The sequence below is a fragment of the Oryza sativa genome, chromosome 2, assembly GCF_034140825.1.
Source record: "Oryza sativa Japonica Group chromosome 2, ASM3414082v1".
NCBI lineage: Eukaryota > Viridiplantae > Streptophyta > Magnoliopsida > Poales > Poaceae > Oryza > Oryza sativa.
In genome coordinates, this window is record NC_089036.1 from 29,748,838 (window position 1) to 29,766,039 (window position 17,202).

Sequence of the window (17,202 nt, forward strand, 5' to 3'; positions counted from 1 at the left end):
TTAAAAAAAAAAAAGAAAAACGCGAGTGGACTGGAGATGGAGAGGCGATGGCGATGTGGGCGAGCTAGCGAGCAAGGCGGTGCGGGCGGCGCCAAGCGGAGGAGCAGCGGCACGGGCTGCTGGGCAGCGCGACGGAGGCGGCGGCCGCTCGGGCTGCTGGGCGGCGCAACGGGGCAGGGCGGCGCCGAGCGGAGGAGCAGCGGCATGGGCTGCTAGTACTACTACTACTACTTCTTTGCAGGGGCGGCGGTGGCTGTGCGGCCGGGAAGGCGAGGGGCGGCGGCGGCCGGGCGGGTGAGGGGCTCGGCGGCGGCCAGGCGGGCGAGGGGCGCCGCGGCGGCCGGGCGGACGAGGGGCGGCGGCGGACGACCGGCGAGGGGCGGCGGCGGCGGACCACCGGTGCGTCCTCTCTTCCCTCTACCTTCACCCTTGATGCTCGATCCGGATGGGGGCGGGAGAAGCGGATGGGAGTGGCAGTTACGGGATGGCGTGAGGAGAGAGAACCGGATGGGGGCGGGAGAAGCGGATGGAACCGCAGCCAGTAGATGCTCCCAAAACTAGTCCAAAATGCAGATCCAGTTTTTCTCAAACGGTTCGTGAACGGTGAATCATCGGAGGACGTGGTCCGGCTGACTGTCCGAGCTCCTGCTGGCTGCTGCAATCCTGCACTGCAGGTTGTGCTCTGAGCCTCCGATACGATATGTGGTACAGTAGTGTACTGTACCACTATGCGCCCGTAGTCGGTACTGCCCTCGTAGTACTCCAGAACGCTTGTCGCCGGGGTGCTCATCACCTGTATAGCGTCCAAACTCGCAGCCCTCCCTCTGCCGCTTTCCTCTCCTGCGTGAGGGTGACAACACGGGCATGGATTACGATGCGACACCTGGGTCGACCTGGCAGGAATCTCTCGAGTGCGGACAGCGGCGGCCGAGCAAAGCAGCGGCAACGCGGCGTGACGCGACCGAATCGTGCCCAGCTACAGCACCGCGCATCATGCCACTGCCGCTCCGGTCGCCCTAATGGAAGCACTTTAGGTCCGCCTCAGTCCTCAGTTCAAGTACTTCAGGCCTCACTTCAGGACAGGTACCATCCGGAGGAATTCTTGCCGATTCACAAATCGAATTATTTGTTCTTCGATTTTTACTTATTTTTGTAAGAATATACTTACCTTGTAAGAGCTCAATGAAATTCTCTGCAAACTAATTCGAGTTGAAGTGCGTGGTTCCTTCTTCTTCTTTTTTCTTTTTTTTGAAAACGACACTTGATCACAGGAGACTGCAACGTCATCTAAAACTCCTCGTTGGTTCTAGCAGTAGGACTAGAGTGCATCTCAACGATCGACCATCATAACGAGTTCCACGTAGCTATTCGTACATACGCTAGACCTAATAATACTGCCCACGAGTTCACCTACCCTGTTCAATCGAGAGCCAGAGCATTCACCGAAAACAAATCATGGTAAGAGCAAAACCTTATGATGAACAGGCCCCCAAGATGTCACCTCAGGGAATTTGAAGGAGGGGCCTGGAGGAGGAGGAGGAGGCAGCAACATGCCAATGGCGACGGCAAGCTGCTGCTGCCATCCATCGGCATGCCCAAGAAAGGCGACCAGTCTAGTGGCCCTGGCGCTCATTCCTCGTTGCCCCCACAATCTGCTAAAGCGAAGGTGGGAAAGCAATCAAAGGAAGCCAAAGCGATGTGATGTCGCTGGCCGGGCCTTCTCCCTGCTGCGACGGTTGCTTTGATCCAATGCAACGTCCAAAAGCAAAAGCACGGAAGAAAACAGTGAGTGAGAGAGAGAACAGGCAGGAAGGCAGGCTGCGGCTGCATACCGAGACGTTATTCCAAGCTCGCATTGAACTGCTCCAAAGAGATCCCAAAGCACTCGCCTTTCTCGCGCCCCAATGCGTTCAAAGATCTCCGCGAGAAAAAAAAAACAGAATGAAAAGATGGGCAACACCATCATAGCAATGCCTAGCTTGCCAATACGAAAAGGAATTTGTGCAATTCAAATCCGGGTCCTCTTACCTCCTCCATCATAAAAGGACCACCCCTGCCTCTGAGCTCAAGGAGACACTTCCATTCCATCACACAAGCCATTTCCTAGTCAAGAAGAGGCAGAGAAGAGTGAAGAGCAGTGAGCAGTAGCTTTGCAACAAGAGCTAAAAACCAGCAGAAGAGTGACACAAGAGAAGTGGAAGATGGCGTCTTTACCTCAGCCCATGGGTTACTACCCAACCTCCAACTCCATCATGCACGCGCAGCCGGCCACCACGTCCAGGGGCTCGTTCGGCCCGGTGTTCACCGTGCTCGCCGTGATCACCTTCCTCGCCGTCGCCGCCTGCGTCGTCGGCCGGCTCTGCGGCCGGCGGCTCTCCAAGAAGAGGGCGGCCTCCGCCGAGGACCAGTTCTACGGCATCAATGCCGTCGGCGGCGACCTGGAGAAGGGGTTCGAGATCAAGTACCCGGTGATGAAGCCGATGGCGAGCTCCCGCGCCATGATCCACGACATCGACGACGGCTTCGAGATCAAGTTCACCCCAGGGAAACCTGCAGCATGGAAGAACGACAGCAAGGGAGACGGCAAAGGGCATCAGCAGCAACATCAACAACACCAACACCAACACCATCCACAGCAGCATGGCATGCCCCAACACCATCCGCAGCACGGCATGCCCATGCCCCCAGGTTTCAGGTACCCTGCAAATGTGGTCAGGCAAGGGCAGATAAGAGGTGGAACATTCATTTCTGCGAAGCCCAGTACGTGATTCATCATCAAGGTAGCTTAGGTTCATAACAAACTTGGATGTATCTCATATAGGATACAACCTCTTGTCGCAATAGTGTTCTTCATCTTCACTCTAGTTTTGGGGTGGACTGGGCAAAGATTTGTACTAGTTCCAAGCACTACTACCATATTGTATTTTGTACATTAAACCCATTGAGCAGTGAAGAATATCTCATTCTCAAGTATGACATTGAAGGGATCAATCATCAACAGGGTCCTGCGGTGCTTCATCGGCCTTCCGTTTGATGGTGATGACTGGACAGTCGGCATGCTTAACACAGAACTCGCTCACTGTGCCCACGAAAACCCTGCAACGCGATTAACAGCACCAGTCATTAGTACAAGTAAAACAGGACTAACCATGGCGCAATTCAAGACAACACGTTACAGAATATCAATGAGCAATATACATTTTTCGATATGCAGGTGTACGTTGTTCTCATTCACATATAAGTTTCTGTAGTAATTCTTCTACCAAAAAAAAAAACAGAAGTACAATGTACTTGTTAAAAAAATGATCTAACAATTCTTCGTAGATTAAACAGAAAATCATGAAGATGCAAACAAATAGCTTGTGTGATAGTAGAAGTCTATATAAGTAGATATTTTTCTTCCAATTCAGTCTCATATAGCATTGCATAGATAAAATGTACTACAATACTACATCCCATTCATTTCCTGAATTGGGAAAAAAGCAACAACTTGGTAAGATTTTATTCAAACTACATGATTTATATTGGTCACAGAAAATTATCATGTTCTCTATGAATTACAGGATTAGTTCTGCACAGATAACTGCTCCAGCTGTCCTAAAATTTAGCTATTTCATAGTACAACTGTACAAGACTACAACACAAGCTGGAGATATTATTAGTTCTACCCGTATAGGCCACTGAATCATAAAGTCTTTCTATTAGAAGTGCGACATTCTAAAGAAAATATCAAATGAGTGTTTATCATTAGGGTTACTCCATAGGCTTTTTTCCACAGTAGGCACGCTCTACTGCTGCTTGATTTACAAGGCAACATCTTGTCTAGAGCGCACGAATACCAAAGTCTTTTTTTCATAATTACAAAGGCACAAGCACACACGCATGCTCACAAAAATAAAAATAAGTATGCACGCTGCATGCACAATCAACTTGCAAACTTGAGAAACTGACTTTTGGGACGATATCAGAACCACTATGACCAAAAGGAGAAATGACAGCGCCATACATAGTACAGTAGTTCGCTAAATCTGTTGTGTTTCGGTTCTGGTTGATTAGTCTAGATGTTTAACATTTGGACTGGTTTAGGTTCCTTGTAAACTACTTTCATCTTAATGCAATGATCTGCAAATCTTTTGTGTATTCTTGAAAACGGGGGTGTTTGAAACAAAAGGATTTTTTGGATGAATTTTGAAGGTATTAGAAACATTTTGATTTGGCACTCCGGTATAAAAGGGTGAGCTCCTATAAATCCATTAGATTTCTTATGGATTGGCTTAAAAACAAAAGGCCAATCTATCATGAGGTTGGCCCTCATGATCCTTTTCCTTTGTATCTTTCACCCCAAAATTGTGTATTTTTTTCTAGTGAGGCATAAACAAGTAAACAACCTATGAGTTTCATATGTTTTTCCCCAATATTTTCATTTTTTTTCTTCACCCGTTCCATATGGGCCTATGCTTCCACTACATGCTGCATGGGAGTAGCAAAAAAAAAAAACTTTTAAGTTTGTTTGGTCCATTCAGTTCTCAAAATGATAAAGTCAGCAGAAAGCTAATTATACTCATGCTGATGATTATAGCTTTAGGAATAGCAGGTTTATATCATAAAAAGGAAGTCGAGATAAAGACGTAATGTTTGGACATATCCATTTTGTAGTTGGGAATACATGCCAACCTGGCAAGTATGTTATATCTGGTACAGAATTAAATTGCAACCCAGCTTATCAGAACGAGACAGTGTAAATAGTTCACAAAGTTAATCTAGTACGTGTCATACTTGATTTATCTCCACTAATCATGTTACAGCCAGCTCCAAAGAACCAGTGTTATTGTGCTTAAGGTATTTTTATAAATCCTTTAGGTAACCAACATGGATTTCAACAGAAATTTGAGTTCGGAAAATTGTTGCTTGTCTTTTTTCCTAGCATAGTAACACAATAGCTGTTTAAGATGTCACAAGTTCAATATGGAAGGGGCAAGATATTGTACATATGAAGTGTAAATCTTATCCAAAAAAAAAAAAAAAAAACAAGCAAGATGCTATGACACGACTAACAGTAGGTACGCCTTCAGAGTACAATACCATTTCCCTCACATAATGGACAGAAAATGAAATAGAAAAAAGACTGTATCCTAACAACCATCACTTGTTAGAAATATCAAACAGCATGAAATCAATTGTTCAAACACCCCCAGTCATCCTGTATTACTTGCTCAATTCAGCACAATTTTTAGAAATAAACACATAGTATTATATCTTAGTTTGGACAATGCACACCTAGTGATGGATCATCTTATCAAAGTACTCCCTTCAATTCCAAGTATAAGCTGTTTTAGCCTTTCTAACTCTTTCCCGATTCCTAAATATAAGTCAACTTTAGAACTTCTATGCAACTTTACCACTTAACTTCCATGTTTGCCCTACCAAATTAACGGTATCATCCTCACAAATAAATGTCTCATCATTTCCAACTTAGTATAGATGAAGGGTAACAAAGTCATGTGAGTTTCTTGTGCACAAGTCTAAAACGATTTATATTTGAAACTGGAGGTCGTATGTGCGCAACCATCATAACACACAATGAAGAATACTTATATGTGCATAACTTTTAAAATAAAATGCTGACAAGTTCAATCACAGTCATTTTGACATAAATTACCTCTGAAATGGTCCAAGGCCCCTACTTCCCACAACTAGAAGATCTGGTTGAACTCTCTTCACCTCGCTGCAGATGACTTCCTTTGGATCCCCTTGTTTAATCCATGCTTCACATTTTATCTGCAAATAATTAGACAAACGCCAGAACATTAAACAAAAAAGATCAGTACTATTGGCTATTGGAGTCTGCAATAGTCAAGAAAACACACTTAATTTTCTGTGTGCTGACCAATTTCAATTAACCATCCTCAGGAAAAGGACTGAAAAGAAATATGGAGGTTTGATTACCTCCAGTTGATGGCATTGATTCACAAAGTGCTCGAGCAAGTGAAGCCCTCTTATCTTGTCTCTCTGTTTCATTCTCTGAAAGTCTGGTGGAGATGCATAGATGCTATCCATATCATCAAATCCTTTTGATTAAACAAAAAAAAGGGTGATTAGATAGAAAAAATAATTATCCAAAAATACAACTGTTTAAGTGGGCACATTGCATGGGAACTAAAGTCACTCAATGATAAGGGCTAAACACCAACATCAACTGAGCCAAAAGCATGACAAAACATCTAAAGGCAGGAATGCAGGACTTCTGTAGATTTGTTTACTTCAATAGACTTTGTAAAAATAAGAGATAATTGTATTATGGTTTGTAATATAAAATACAGCACATACTGATGAAGTTTGTGGGTAGATCTTTTATAGACAAAGAAACTATCTCACTCCAGCAAAGAAACAAAAAAATAGGTAAGATAATACAAAAAGGAAGATTTTAAGATAAGTGCTGCCTAAGCTTTGGACACCCTGTACTGAAATTCAGGTATCAGCTTAAGTGTATCGTGGTCCAAAAAACATGAGAAAGCAGTATTCAGGTCAAATTCATTTGGAGCAATGAAACTGTGTCATCTGAATGGAAATAAAAGGAAGCAGAAAAACAAAATTGACAAGTTTCTATACAAGGCACTGGGCCATCAACCTCAAAACTGGATAATAGAATAACTTGGGAAATAGGTCATAGAGAGTTTGATCTTCCCACAGCAGAAGCATTTCCTTGAACACCAGAAATGAATAAGTAGTAGTGTAGTACTAGACAGTGGCTCAAAAGAGAAAACAACAGATTTAGCTGGCAAACTTAAAGAAAACCAAGTGAGTCAGAAATATACTATTTGTGGCAAGTGGATGATCTAAAGGATTCAAAAACGATATTGACTTCAAATTCTGTGATTTATCAGAGCTCTATTCCATCAAAGTATGGAAGATATGCATAGGCAAAATCACATCAACACAATAGGATCGATGACTGATGATGGGAACTATATGTGTAACATTATTAAGCATTCTCCTAGTAGAGCAGTAATAATACAAATTAAGTCGAAGAAGCATAAGGCCAGTTATGATAAGATGACAAAAAGAGCTTCTACATTCAGTCAAATTTTGTCACATCTGTACAATTCAAAAGAGCACCGAGGAAAAAACAACAACAGTGTGTATGCAGAATGACCAACCACATTCGCTAGTCCTAAACCCAACAGAGAGGACAAATCAATCATATTTTCTTTTACACCTCGCAGTACCCCTGCACATATTTGATAAGATCATATGAACTTTGCATATATTCAACTTACTGGTAAACACTAAAATACCCCCGCCTCTGCCCTGGCGAAAGGCCCTTAGAATCCAGAAACAGTCAAAGCTACTTTAAAATAAATGGTCAAAACTAATTTAAATACTAAATCATCATGGTCATTTGACTTGGGGAAATAATCCTTTGGAGTTCATGAAACACTCAATAAGTCCGGCAAAAGATTCTGCACCTGTCATTAGTGATAGAGCTTATTCAGATACCGTGCCAACTACCAAACCATAGGCCAATAGCCACCTACTAACACGTATGACCTTAAAAACAGCATAGCATCGATTTATCCTGAAATAGTACCAGCCCCCCCCCCCCCCCCCCCGCAGAGGACCTTGTCCACAACCCACGCGGCCACGCTCGTCAGAGGAACCTAACACTCCACAGCCACACAGGTCGCAGCAGTTTTAATGAATTTGTACACAGTAAATCGATCAGAACCACCTTAGTGTTGCGAACTCCTAGGATACGCTTGGAGACGATCTACCACCAAAATCACGAGATTGCAAAGAGCTAGAACCGAGGCATTCCATCGAGCACCTCGAAGACGCAGCAACAGCAAAGCAAAAGCAGCCCACCACCCCACGGTCGGTGGTGTGTGGGGGGATTCCCGCGAGAACAATGGGAGAGAGGGCGGCGCGTACCGTCCTCGTCGGGGACCTGGACGTGGAGGAAGAGGAGGTGGAAGCCGGCGGCGTTGGAGCGGACGAGCTTGGAGAGCATCCAGTCGAAGGCGGCGCGGCAGCTGATGGAGGGGTGCGGGTAGCCCTTGATCGAGGACTCGTTCACCGCGACCATCACCCGCGTCGGCTCCGACGACCCCGCCATTGCGCTCCGCTTTGCTCCCGCTGCTTTGGCTTCCTCGGCAAGAAGAAGAAGAAGAAGGGGCAGGAGTTTTGGGGGAAATTTTTGAGGGCTGGACTGGACAAAAGGCAATCTGCTCACTTTTCTTTCTTTATACACGTGTGTTGCCTTGTTTTGCTATGTACACCCAGGGGCTCGCCCAAGCAAAAAAATAATAATAATCCAAAATACTATAGGGATTACACCCTTCAAATTCATCCTAAAATATAAGGGATTTATTAAAACCCCGAGGCAGTACTTTATTCCTCATCTACCATATTTTATATTACTACCCCTATTCTAAAATATAAAAAGATAACTAATTTTTTTCAGATATTTCATAATAGCATGCTTACTCCGTTTCATAATGTAAATTTTTTTAGCATTGTTCATATTCATATAGATGTTAATGAATCTAGACATAAATCTTACATTATGAAACGGAAGGAGTAACTATTTTTTTCTAGATATTTCATAATACAATGTGTGCATGCATGTATGCAATTAACTAACACCTTCTTTTAACTAAATTATTGTTTTTAAATCTTTCATCCTCAAGCTATCTAATTCTATTGGATGGGTGTATTGTATTTATTATTGGAGTGAAGTGCACCAGCGGTCCCTAAACTTGTGCATGTGTGTCACTTAGGTCCATGAACTCTCAAATTGCATTTTTTATGTCCCTCAACTTGTCTCGGGTGTCATATAGGTCCAAACGAGCTCTAACCCGCTTCGTGAGATGACGTGGCATGCCACGCTAACGCTTATGTGTCCGTGGGATCCACATGTCACTCTCATAAAAAAATAAAATTTTAAAAGAGGGGAGATTGAGGAGAAAAGGAAGTTTTTAATTTCGAAAAATAAATGAAAAAGATAGGAGAAAAATATGTTCTTAATTTTTTTTCTATATGTGACTGACATATGGGTTGTACTGATACGTAGGCGCCACCACGGCATGCCACGTCAGCACACGGAGCGGTTTAGAGCCTGTTTGGACTTATATGACACCCGAAACAAGTTGAGGGACCTAAAAATACATTTTGAGAGTTCAGGGACCTAGGTGATACACCAACACAAGTTTATGGACCGCCCATGCACATTACTCTTATTATTGTGAATTGGTGATCCAAACGATAATACGATAATGAATGTTTCTTAATTTTGAGTTATGAGTGGTCGTGGCTTATATTTTCGAATAGAGGGATAGTTTATTCCACATCCATCACCTTTTGTACTAGTGCTTTATATTCTTCAAGCCATCACTATTTATACCGTGCTTTGTGCTTTTACTACTTTCTTAAATTTTAGTTAAAAGGCACATAATACCTTGTATTCTAGACATAGGGAGTAATAACATCTAAAGAAAATTATCAGCACCGTATATATCCAACGGGTTGGTTGTGTACTACTGAACATATATGCTTTGTTCGGACAACCTAGCGTAGCACGGCTACGTTGCAACCAGCCAGCAAGCAACAGCTTCCAGCAGCTATGCGTTTGTGTATCCGAACCGTTACACTATACAGCACAGCTTAAAATTGCAGTAAAAATCTCATGCCCGTAATCATCCTTTACTTAGAAATGATTTGAACAGTCAAACTCTTAAAACTTTGGCCATCAATAAAAAGGGTCATCTCTTTATTCCTCGTATACAACTCTTGTGACATATAGTTGTATAACTTGTATTGGGTACACTGCAACGTGCATGAATCATTTTGCGTACGTTCAGTCATCGATCTGCTAGCAGGAGTAGCAGTACGTATCAGACTTGGATGTGGAGACTCGGGAGGTGACGACGTGGCGAGAGGCGAGTCGGTCGCTGACGCGGCCAGGCGGGCCCGCGTGGACACGTCAGTCGTGATCCACAGGAAGGCTTTGCTCCCTTGGTGGAGCATCGTCTGATCGTCTCATGCTTACCCGTGGAGGGATGAACCTATTTTTGTTTGCTTGTACGAGTTGTGCCTAGTCTATGTAAGGGCCAAGGCCAAGTTCGAATTGATGATTTATTATTATTTATTTTTCCAAGAAATTAAAAGAACTAGAGAAGAGTAACAAGAGCTCTCTAACCATGCTTTCCAAGCACCTTCCTGCAAAATTTTCACACAAATCAAATACAATCCAGGATGTAAAGTTGTTGGTGTGTCACATCGGATATTATATAAACTGTTGCATAGAGTGTTCGGAAACTAATAAAAAATCAATTACAATTACAGTATCCGTCAATAAACCGCGAGACGAATTTATTAAGCATCATTAATCCGTCATTAGCATTGTTTACTTTAGCATCACATTGTCAAAATCATGAAGTAATTAGGCTTAAAAGATTTATCTCACAAAGTAGTTGCAATCTATATAATTAGTTATATTTTAGCCTGTATTTAATATTTTGATGCAGGTGTTCAAACGATCGATGTGATATGGTTTAAAATTTTGAGGTGGGATCTAAACAGGCCCTAATGGTGTCGGTCGAACTGTGTCGGTCCTGTGCAAAGCAAACAAAGAATAAATTAAACCTCGAGCAAAACCGGACCGACCCAATGAGTTTATCTTTCGGAATCGCTAAATTATTGGCGATAGTTTTCTACTCCCCCGTCTTAAAATATAAGCATTTTTTTTACTCTAACATGGTTTTTGAGATGCTACTTTGACTAATAATATCTATAAAAGTAAGATATTTTAAATAAAAAGAGTTATAGTTTGTTTAATGATAAATCTAGCAACATCAATTTTACATTTTTGATCTTTTTTATTTTGTTGTTATTAATAGTTAAAGTTACAAATATTTGACTTGGCGCTATGCTAAAAATGCTTATATTTTGGGACGGAGGAAGTAGTGTGGAACCATTTTTTTTCTTTTCACCGTTAGATTTTGTTTAGAACATTCACCACTGGATTTTGCTCCAAGATTCATCTAGCAGCACGCGAACGGGAGATTGGATATCACAATATTTCCTTTGCGTCACTGATGCACTACTGCTGCGCCAGCAACTTGCTTTGGATGGTTAGATCCTAGTTATATCATCTATGTAAATTATAATCCCTCCGTCCCAAATTATAACAACTTCTTTATCAACATTATCTTTCCAACCAATCATAACTCTTCACCATTTACTTTTCTCACCTACCTCCACTAATCATCTAATCACAATCCTCCACCACTCACTTTTACCTACTTTCTTAATAACCATATCCAACTCTAAAACTTCTTATATTCTGGAACAGAGTAAGTACTCTTTACTGGGCCCGTTCAGCTACCAGGGCTGCAGTTACGCAACAGCCGACATGCGCAGCCACAGTTACAGCTGTAGCCGTTGCAGCTGGCTTACCGAACACTCCCACTATATGTAAGTTATACTCCTTATTACTGCTGCTGAGTACTCCGTACTATACTGTATGTTGTATAGATATATTTTTATTTTTTCCCTTTCAAATTCTCATTTCTTATCGGTGACTCCGCGCTAGAGCCCAGTAGGTTAGTTCAATATTTCGCCTGCTAAGGGCCCAGCAGATTATTTCCTCCGCCTGATGTTTCTTTCTAGTTGGGCCACAAAATAGTACAGCAGGTGTGTGGATACACGGAACTAATCCATCCGTTTATAAATATTCAACTTTTAGAGCAGATTAGTGAAGCTTTTGAAATTTTCACTATCATATTTAAATTAAAATAAGTTTATAAAATTTTGATAGTACTCCCTCCGTTTAATGTTATAAGTCGTTTAACTTTTTCTCCTAATCAAACTCCTTTAAGTTTGACAAAGTTTTTAGAAAAATATACTAACATTTTCATGCAAACAAACATATTATCAAAATATATTCAATATTAATTTTAATAAAACTAATTTGTGATACAAATGGTGCTAATTTTTTCTATAAACTTGACCAAACTAAAAAGCTTCGATTAAGAGAAAAATTAAATAATTTATAATATGTAATGGAGGTAGTACTTTTTTAAGACAAATCCACACATAACATTTTTAATGCTAACAAACTATAAGAATTTGAGAATTGATTGATTTTCAAAGTTCTAAAATAATTTGTCTAATCTCTTCCTAAATTTTAAAATCTGTCATAGGTGATGGGTAATTAACACGGTTCAAGATGATATTCTATCAATCTCTACTATTATAAAAATTGAAGATGTTTTAGCTGGTACTTACGTCATCCGTGTACGAGTCGGTTTTTAAATTCGTTTTTAGAAATACATATCCGTATTTTGAGTCGGTTTTTACGTTCGTTCGCTTTTGGAAATACAAAATTCGTCCTATAAAAAATCTCAGTAAAAAAACTCACATGCTAACTTGAAACGATCCTAACTGCAACTCATGATTTTCTTAAAAAATATATATATATCCAAGCGAATTCTCATAGTAAATTTCATCTTAACTAAACTGTATATTACAATAATAAAATAAAAAAACCTTCACCTGTTGCAACGCACGGCCATCTTTTTCAAAAGTAATGAAAAAAAAGAAAATAGCGAAATAAAAATATGTGGATTAGATTATGGAGTTGGAGTAATAATACGATTACGAACAGCTATCAGTCGTGGGCCCGCTAGTGGAAAGGGACACGGCCTTTTCTTCAAGGAGGCCGACCCGACCCGACCCGAGCGCGACGCGACGGACACCCAACCCAGCCTAGGTAAACCCCCCCCCCCCCCCCCCCCAACCCAAACCCTAACAACAAGGCAAGGCGGCGCCGATTGCTCCCTCCGGCTACCAAGCAGCAGCGAGCTCAGTGAACCCCTACCGCTGCCGCACCCTACCACCAATGGCGGCGCCTCCGGCCACGGCCTCCGCGCCCTCCCTGCGCCCGTCCGCGGCCAGCCCACGCGCCGCCGCCGCTCGGTCGGTCGCCGTCCCCTCAGGGCCTCGCACCGTCGGCCCGAGGCGAGACGGGGGCCGCTTCCTCGGCGTCCGTGCTGCCAAGGTGAGCGCGAGTGGATTGCTCCTGCTGCTTTAGCTTCGCCGGCGGGGCCTTGTTACCTACCTATCGTTTGGGAGGAGTGTACTGATTGGTATATCTGGCTTTTGTGCTTTCCCGTGAAGCCTTCGCCATAGTTTTAGTCCCGTTGTATTGCAAGACTGAATCCGTCATACACCATCAACAGCTTCGTCTGTCGATGGTTGTTTTATCCGCGCGAAAATTGAGTTGTTTTGTGTTGTCTTCCGTGTGCAGGCTGTCAGTGGCGTGCAGAGTGGTACCGTGGTGGATGATGGAGGTGAGTCAGGTTGCCTTTTCGCTAGCTGATTCGAATCGCTCTAGTTTTGCAGTCGCAGCGCGGAATACGTGCTCAGGGTTCTGCTACGGATTTGCGATTAGGCAATTGTGCTCCACAGTTAAGAAGATGATGAATACTGTTTCACCATTTTTGGATTCTTCGTGCAGTGCAAAGACCATGGAAGCTCAGCGATGCTCGGCTCGTTCTTGAGGATGGTTCAGTTTGGAAGGCCAAGTCTTTTGGTGCTTCAGGAACACAAGTTGGTGAAGTGGTATTTAATACATCTTTGACAGGGTAAATCAACTAACCGTTTGAGTGATGGCATTTGTTTCCTGTTGTGGTTGAGATGTGCTTATTGTTCTTCCTGATAGAGAAACAACTAACCTCATCAAATAGTTGAGACGCGCGTACTGCTTATTGACAACAGGAAACAACTAACCTCATCAAATGGGCTGCAGGTATCAAGAGATTTTGACTGATCCAAGCTATGCTGGTCAATTTGTCCTCATGACCAACCCACATATTGGAAACACTGGTGTTAATCCTGGTCCGTATCTTTTCTATTAGTCAATAATCATGATATGATGCCATTTCCACAATAGCTTGTAAGTTTTAACAAATTAGAATGCTCATGCAGATGATGAAGAATCGAACCGATGTTTCCTTGCTGGTCTGATCATAAGGAATCTAAGCATATGGTAAACCATTTTTTCCTAGTATTGGTTGACATAATTGGAACTTTAAGAGAACCACCTAATGTTGTTAAATTGGTATTCTTTCTCTGTAGTACATCCAACTGGCGATGCACAGAAACACTTGAAGAGTATCTGATGAAGAGAAACATTATGGGAATATGTAAGTATTGTCACCTGATACATTGCTCTCTATGTCCGACAAACAACAAAAGCAACAATAAACACCATCAATTTGCTTTATATGCAGATGATGTGGACACACGCGCCATAACACGGAGATTACGAGAAGATGGTAGTCTAATTGGTGTCTTAAGTACTGATCAATCTCGGACCGATGATGAGTTGTTGGAAATGGCAAAAAATTGGAAAATTGTTGGTATGCTATGCTCTCTTCAAGCAGTAATGTCCTTGAATAATTGTCTGTCTCCTTTAATAAATATAATTGCACTTTGCATGGTAGATTGTAACATGTTTCTCTTTACGCCAGGTTTAGCACATATTTCTATTTACACCAGGTGCATCGAAATAAGTTTCGCTTAACACCAGGATACATCATCAAACATATAGAAATTTCATGAAATCTAAATGAAACTTCATGAAACATGGTCTAAATTAAAAAAAAAACGTTTTGATAAGATTTGACAAGATTTCCCTTCAGTTATATGAAGCAACCTAGTGCAAAATGAAACTTATTCGATCTACTCTGGTTTAAAGTGAAAGTGTGTGCTGAACTCAGTGCAAAGTGATAATTCTACCTGGTGAACAGTGCAATTTACTCTTAAGTCTTAAAAAATAATTAATTACCTTGCAAACATGATAGTACTAGGCTTAATGAAATTAACGTGGACTATTTATTATTTAACCGCGTACTGGTTCAGGAATATTATTATGTTTTGCTGGTCAAGCAGATTGTTAACTCGATTGAAGTTTCATATGTTTATGACATGGACACATGGTTATGATGCTTGCTATCCTTCACTGATCTATTAGAGTAACTATCTGGAGTATTTTTCATGTCCACTTTATGATGAATATTGTGTCACCAGCATTGACATGTAATGATATCATTTAGAATAGTGTATTGGCAAAATTGATTGCCTCCATCCATATTTAGACACTATTCAAGTTACTGGTTATAAAACAAGATCTGGTATTTCATGTTATGCAGGTGTTGATTTGATTAGTGGTGTCACATGCGATGCTCCATATGAATGGTCAGACAAGACTGATTCAGAGTGGGAATTCAAGAAGGGTCAATCGACTGAAAGTTTTCATGTCAGTGTTGGTTTGGTCCCTTTCTCTTTTTTGAAACACTTCAGATGAATCTCATATCTAAACATTAGCTTCCTTTTATTTAGGTGGTCGCATACGATTTTGGAATCAAGCACAATATTTTGAGACGTTTGACGTCATATGGATGCAAGATAACTGTTGTTCCAGCCAATTGGCCTGCTTCTGAGGTACTTAACTTGAAGCCTGATGGTGTGTTTTTTAGCAATGGTCCTGGAGATCCAGCTGCAGTTCCATATGCTGTGAAGACAGTACAAGAAATAATAGGGAAGGTTCCTGTGTTTGGCATCTGTATGGGCCACCAATTGATTGGGCAAGCTCTTGGTGGGAAGACATTTAAAATGAAGTTTGGTCATCATGGAGGAAATCATCCTGTTTGTGACCTTCGAAGTGGACGTGTCGACATAAGTGCACAAGTTTGTTCCTGACCTGACTTCTTACTGTTTTGATACTGAATGCGATTCATGTTTTTTGACTCTCGAGGGAAATAGCCTTCCGTTTGAATTTCAGTACAATAAACTGTTTTGTCTAACTAGAGGTATAGAAACTTGTTGTAGGATTGCTGTTTTAAGTTTTTAAGTCTAGAAACCATTGATATCCATTATAGTTCTTTTCTGTTACGTATTGATTTATAGATCTATCCTATGTTATTTCCTGAAAGGCTTTCCGTATTACTGGTGTTGGGAGAGGTGCTGGACTTCTCGCTGTGACACTTCCTGATGAAAACTTGGAGCTTCTGAGAGTAATGAATTTGAACCTTTAGGCTGTTAGGTATATCCAATTTAATCAACTACTCCCTCCGTTTCACAATGTAAGTCATCCTAGCATTTCCCATATTCATATTGATGTTAATGAATCTAGTCACATATATTTATCTAGATTCATTAACATCAATATGAATGTGGGAAATGCTAGAATGACTTACATTGTGAAACGGAGGAAGTAGCAAGTCTATCCTTCTAGACTAAAATCATATACACCAAATCAGCTGAGAGTCAGGTAGTATTGTTTGTAACTCTGTATTATTAGAAGTTGTTTTTCCACCAAGAGAAATGTGTGCATCCTTGCTATTTTCCTTTTATTTAATTCATATTTCTGAGTCTTAGCTATTTTCCCCTTTGTTTTACTTGTCATACTTGCATTTACTACTGTGCAATCTGCAATTGTCTTACCGTATTTTTCTCTGCAGAACCATAATTATGCTGTTGACCCAGAGTCACTTCCAGAAGGGGTGAAAGTAACACATATCAATCTCAACGATAATAGCTGTGCCGGCCTTCAGTACCCTAAGATGAAACTTTTGTCTCTTCAGTACCATCCAGAGTCCTCACCCGGGCCGCATGATTCTGACTTGGGTACATTTCCTTGAACAATATAGTACTTCTAGAGAAAAGTGTTGTACCAACACAACTTGTGTTATCACTGTTAAGTGTTGATTTTACTAATCCTGTTTCTTGTGCTTTACAGCTTTTGGTGAATTTATAGAGATGATGAAGAACAACAGATTGTGAGGCGCAAATATAAGATACAAGGGTTTGGTTCTTGAACCGGGAGGTGAGAGGTTCTATTTCAGATTTCTGATGAGAGCCACAAGAGTCAAAATAATCTGTTGTACCTGTAGCTTTTCTTTCCTTATTATAAGCTCCGACAAGCTTGAATGCGAGGGTCAAGGACTCGAGAATAAGTTGCTTTGTGACTGAATCAGCCTATGCAAAAATATTTTACTCCTCAGTCCTCAGGCTTCCTGTATTTCCATCCTTTACATTCCTATGCCTTGTAAAAGCTGCGATGCATATGGGCTTGGAGTGCAACAGGGATGCCCTCATGCCCCCATCTTATCAATTCCACTAAAACAATCTACAGACGCC

The 17,202-nt window shown here is 41.6% G+C and overlaps 3 protein-coding genes across 8 annotated transcripts; 2 read left to right on the plus strand and 1 right to left on the minus strand.

Moving 5' to 3' along the window:
* Positions 1-2,069: 2,069 nt before the first annotated feature.
* On the plus strand, positions 2,070-2,973 carry LOC4330473 (uncharacterized). The gene has a single exon (XM_026022847.2). The coding sequence runs from the start codon at positions 2,202-2,204 to the stop codon at positions 2,766-2,768; it is 567 nt and encodes a 188-aa protein (XP_025878632.1). The 5' UTR covers positions 2,070-2,201; the 3' UTR covers positions 2,769-2,973.
* Positions 2,746-8,212, minus strand: LOC4330472 (universal stress protein A-like protein). The gene is made up of 4 exons (XM_015770199.3): positions 7,930-8,212; positions 5,947-6,068; positions 5,660-5,778; positions 2,746-3,096 (listed from the first exon to the last, which is right to left on the minus strand). The coding sequence occupies exons 1-4, from the start codon at positions 8,111-8,113 to the stop codon at positions 2,988-2,990; spliced, it is 534 nt and encodes a 177-aa protein (XP_015625685.1). The 5' UTR covers positions 8,114-8,212; the 3' UTR covers positions 2,746-2,987.
* Positions 8,213-12,799: 4,587 nt separating this feature from the next.
* LOC4330474 (carbamoyl-phosphate synthase small chain, chloroplastic-like) lies at positions 12,800-17,202 on the plus strand. 6 transcript variants are annotated; one of them, NR_174986.1, is made up of 12 exons: positions 12,800-13,057; positions 13,307-13,349; positions 13,517-13,643; positions 13,808-13,896; positions 13,987-14,047; positions 14,137-14,204; positions 14,292-14,420; positions 15,213-15,319; positions 15,403-15,750; positions 15,996-16,105; positions 16,524-16,689; positions 16,802-17,202. NR_174986.1 is itself a non-coding variant. In NM_001401940.1 (12 exons), exons 1-12 carry the CDS (start codon positions 12,899-12,901, stop codon positions 16,843-16,845), a joined length of 1,422 nt encoding a protein of 473 aa, NP_001388869.1. In that variant the 5' UTR covers positions 12,800-12,898; the 3' UTR covers positions 16,846-17,202. The 6 variants fall into 6 exon arrangements, 4 of the variants coding, with proteins under 4 accessions (NP_001388869.1, XP_015625686.1, NP_001388870.1 ...); XR_003240510.2 differs by having other exon boundaries at positions 13,307-13,358; positions 16,802-17,065; NM_001401940.1 differs by having other exon boundaries at positions 15,996-16,076.

Excerpts from the sequence above, each read along its gene's own strand:
- LOC4330473 (XM_026022847.2), top strand. The coding sequence starts at position 2,202 with ATGGCGTCTTTACCTCAGCCCATGGGTTACTACCCAACCTCCAACTCC.
- LOC4330472 (XM_015770199.3), bottom strand. The coding sequence starts at position 8,113 with ATGGCGGGGTCGTCGGAGCCGACGCGGGTGATGGTCGCGGTGAACGAG. Across the intron at positions 6,069-7,929 it reads CCAGGTCCCCGACGAGGACG|GATTTGATGATATGGATAGC; the intron begins GTACGCGCCGCC and ends TTTAATCAAAAG. Across the intron at positions 3,097-5,659 it reads GGCCTTGGACCATTTCAGAG|GGTTTTCGTGGGCACAGTGA; the intron begins GTAATTTATGTC and ends ATCGCGTTGCAG.
- LOC4330474 (XM_015770200.3), top strand. The coding sequence starts at position 12,899 with ATGGCGGCGCCTCCGGCCACGGCCTCCGCGCCCTCCCTGCGCCCGTCC. Across the intron at positions 13,644-13,807 it reads TTTAATACATCTTTGACAGG|GTATCAAGAGATTTTGACTG; the intron begins GTAAATCAACTA and ends AATGGGCTGCAG. Across the intron at positions 15,320-15,402 it reads AATCGACTGAAAGTTTTCAT|GTGGTCGCATACGATTTTGG; the intron begins GTCAGTGTTGGT and ends CCTTTTATTTAG.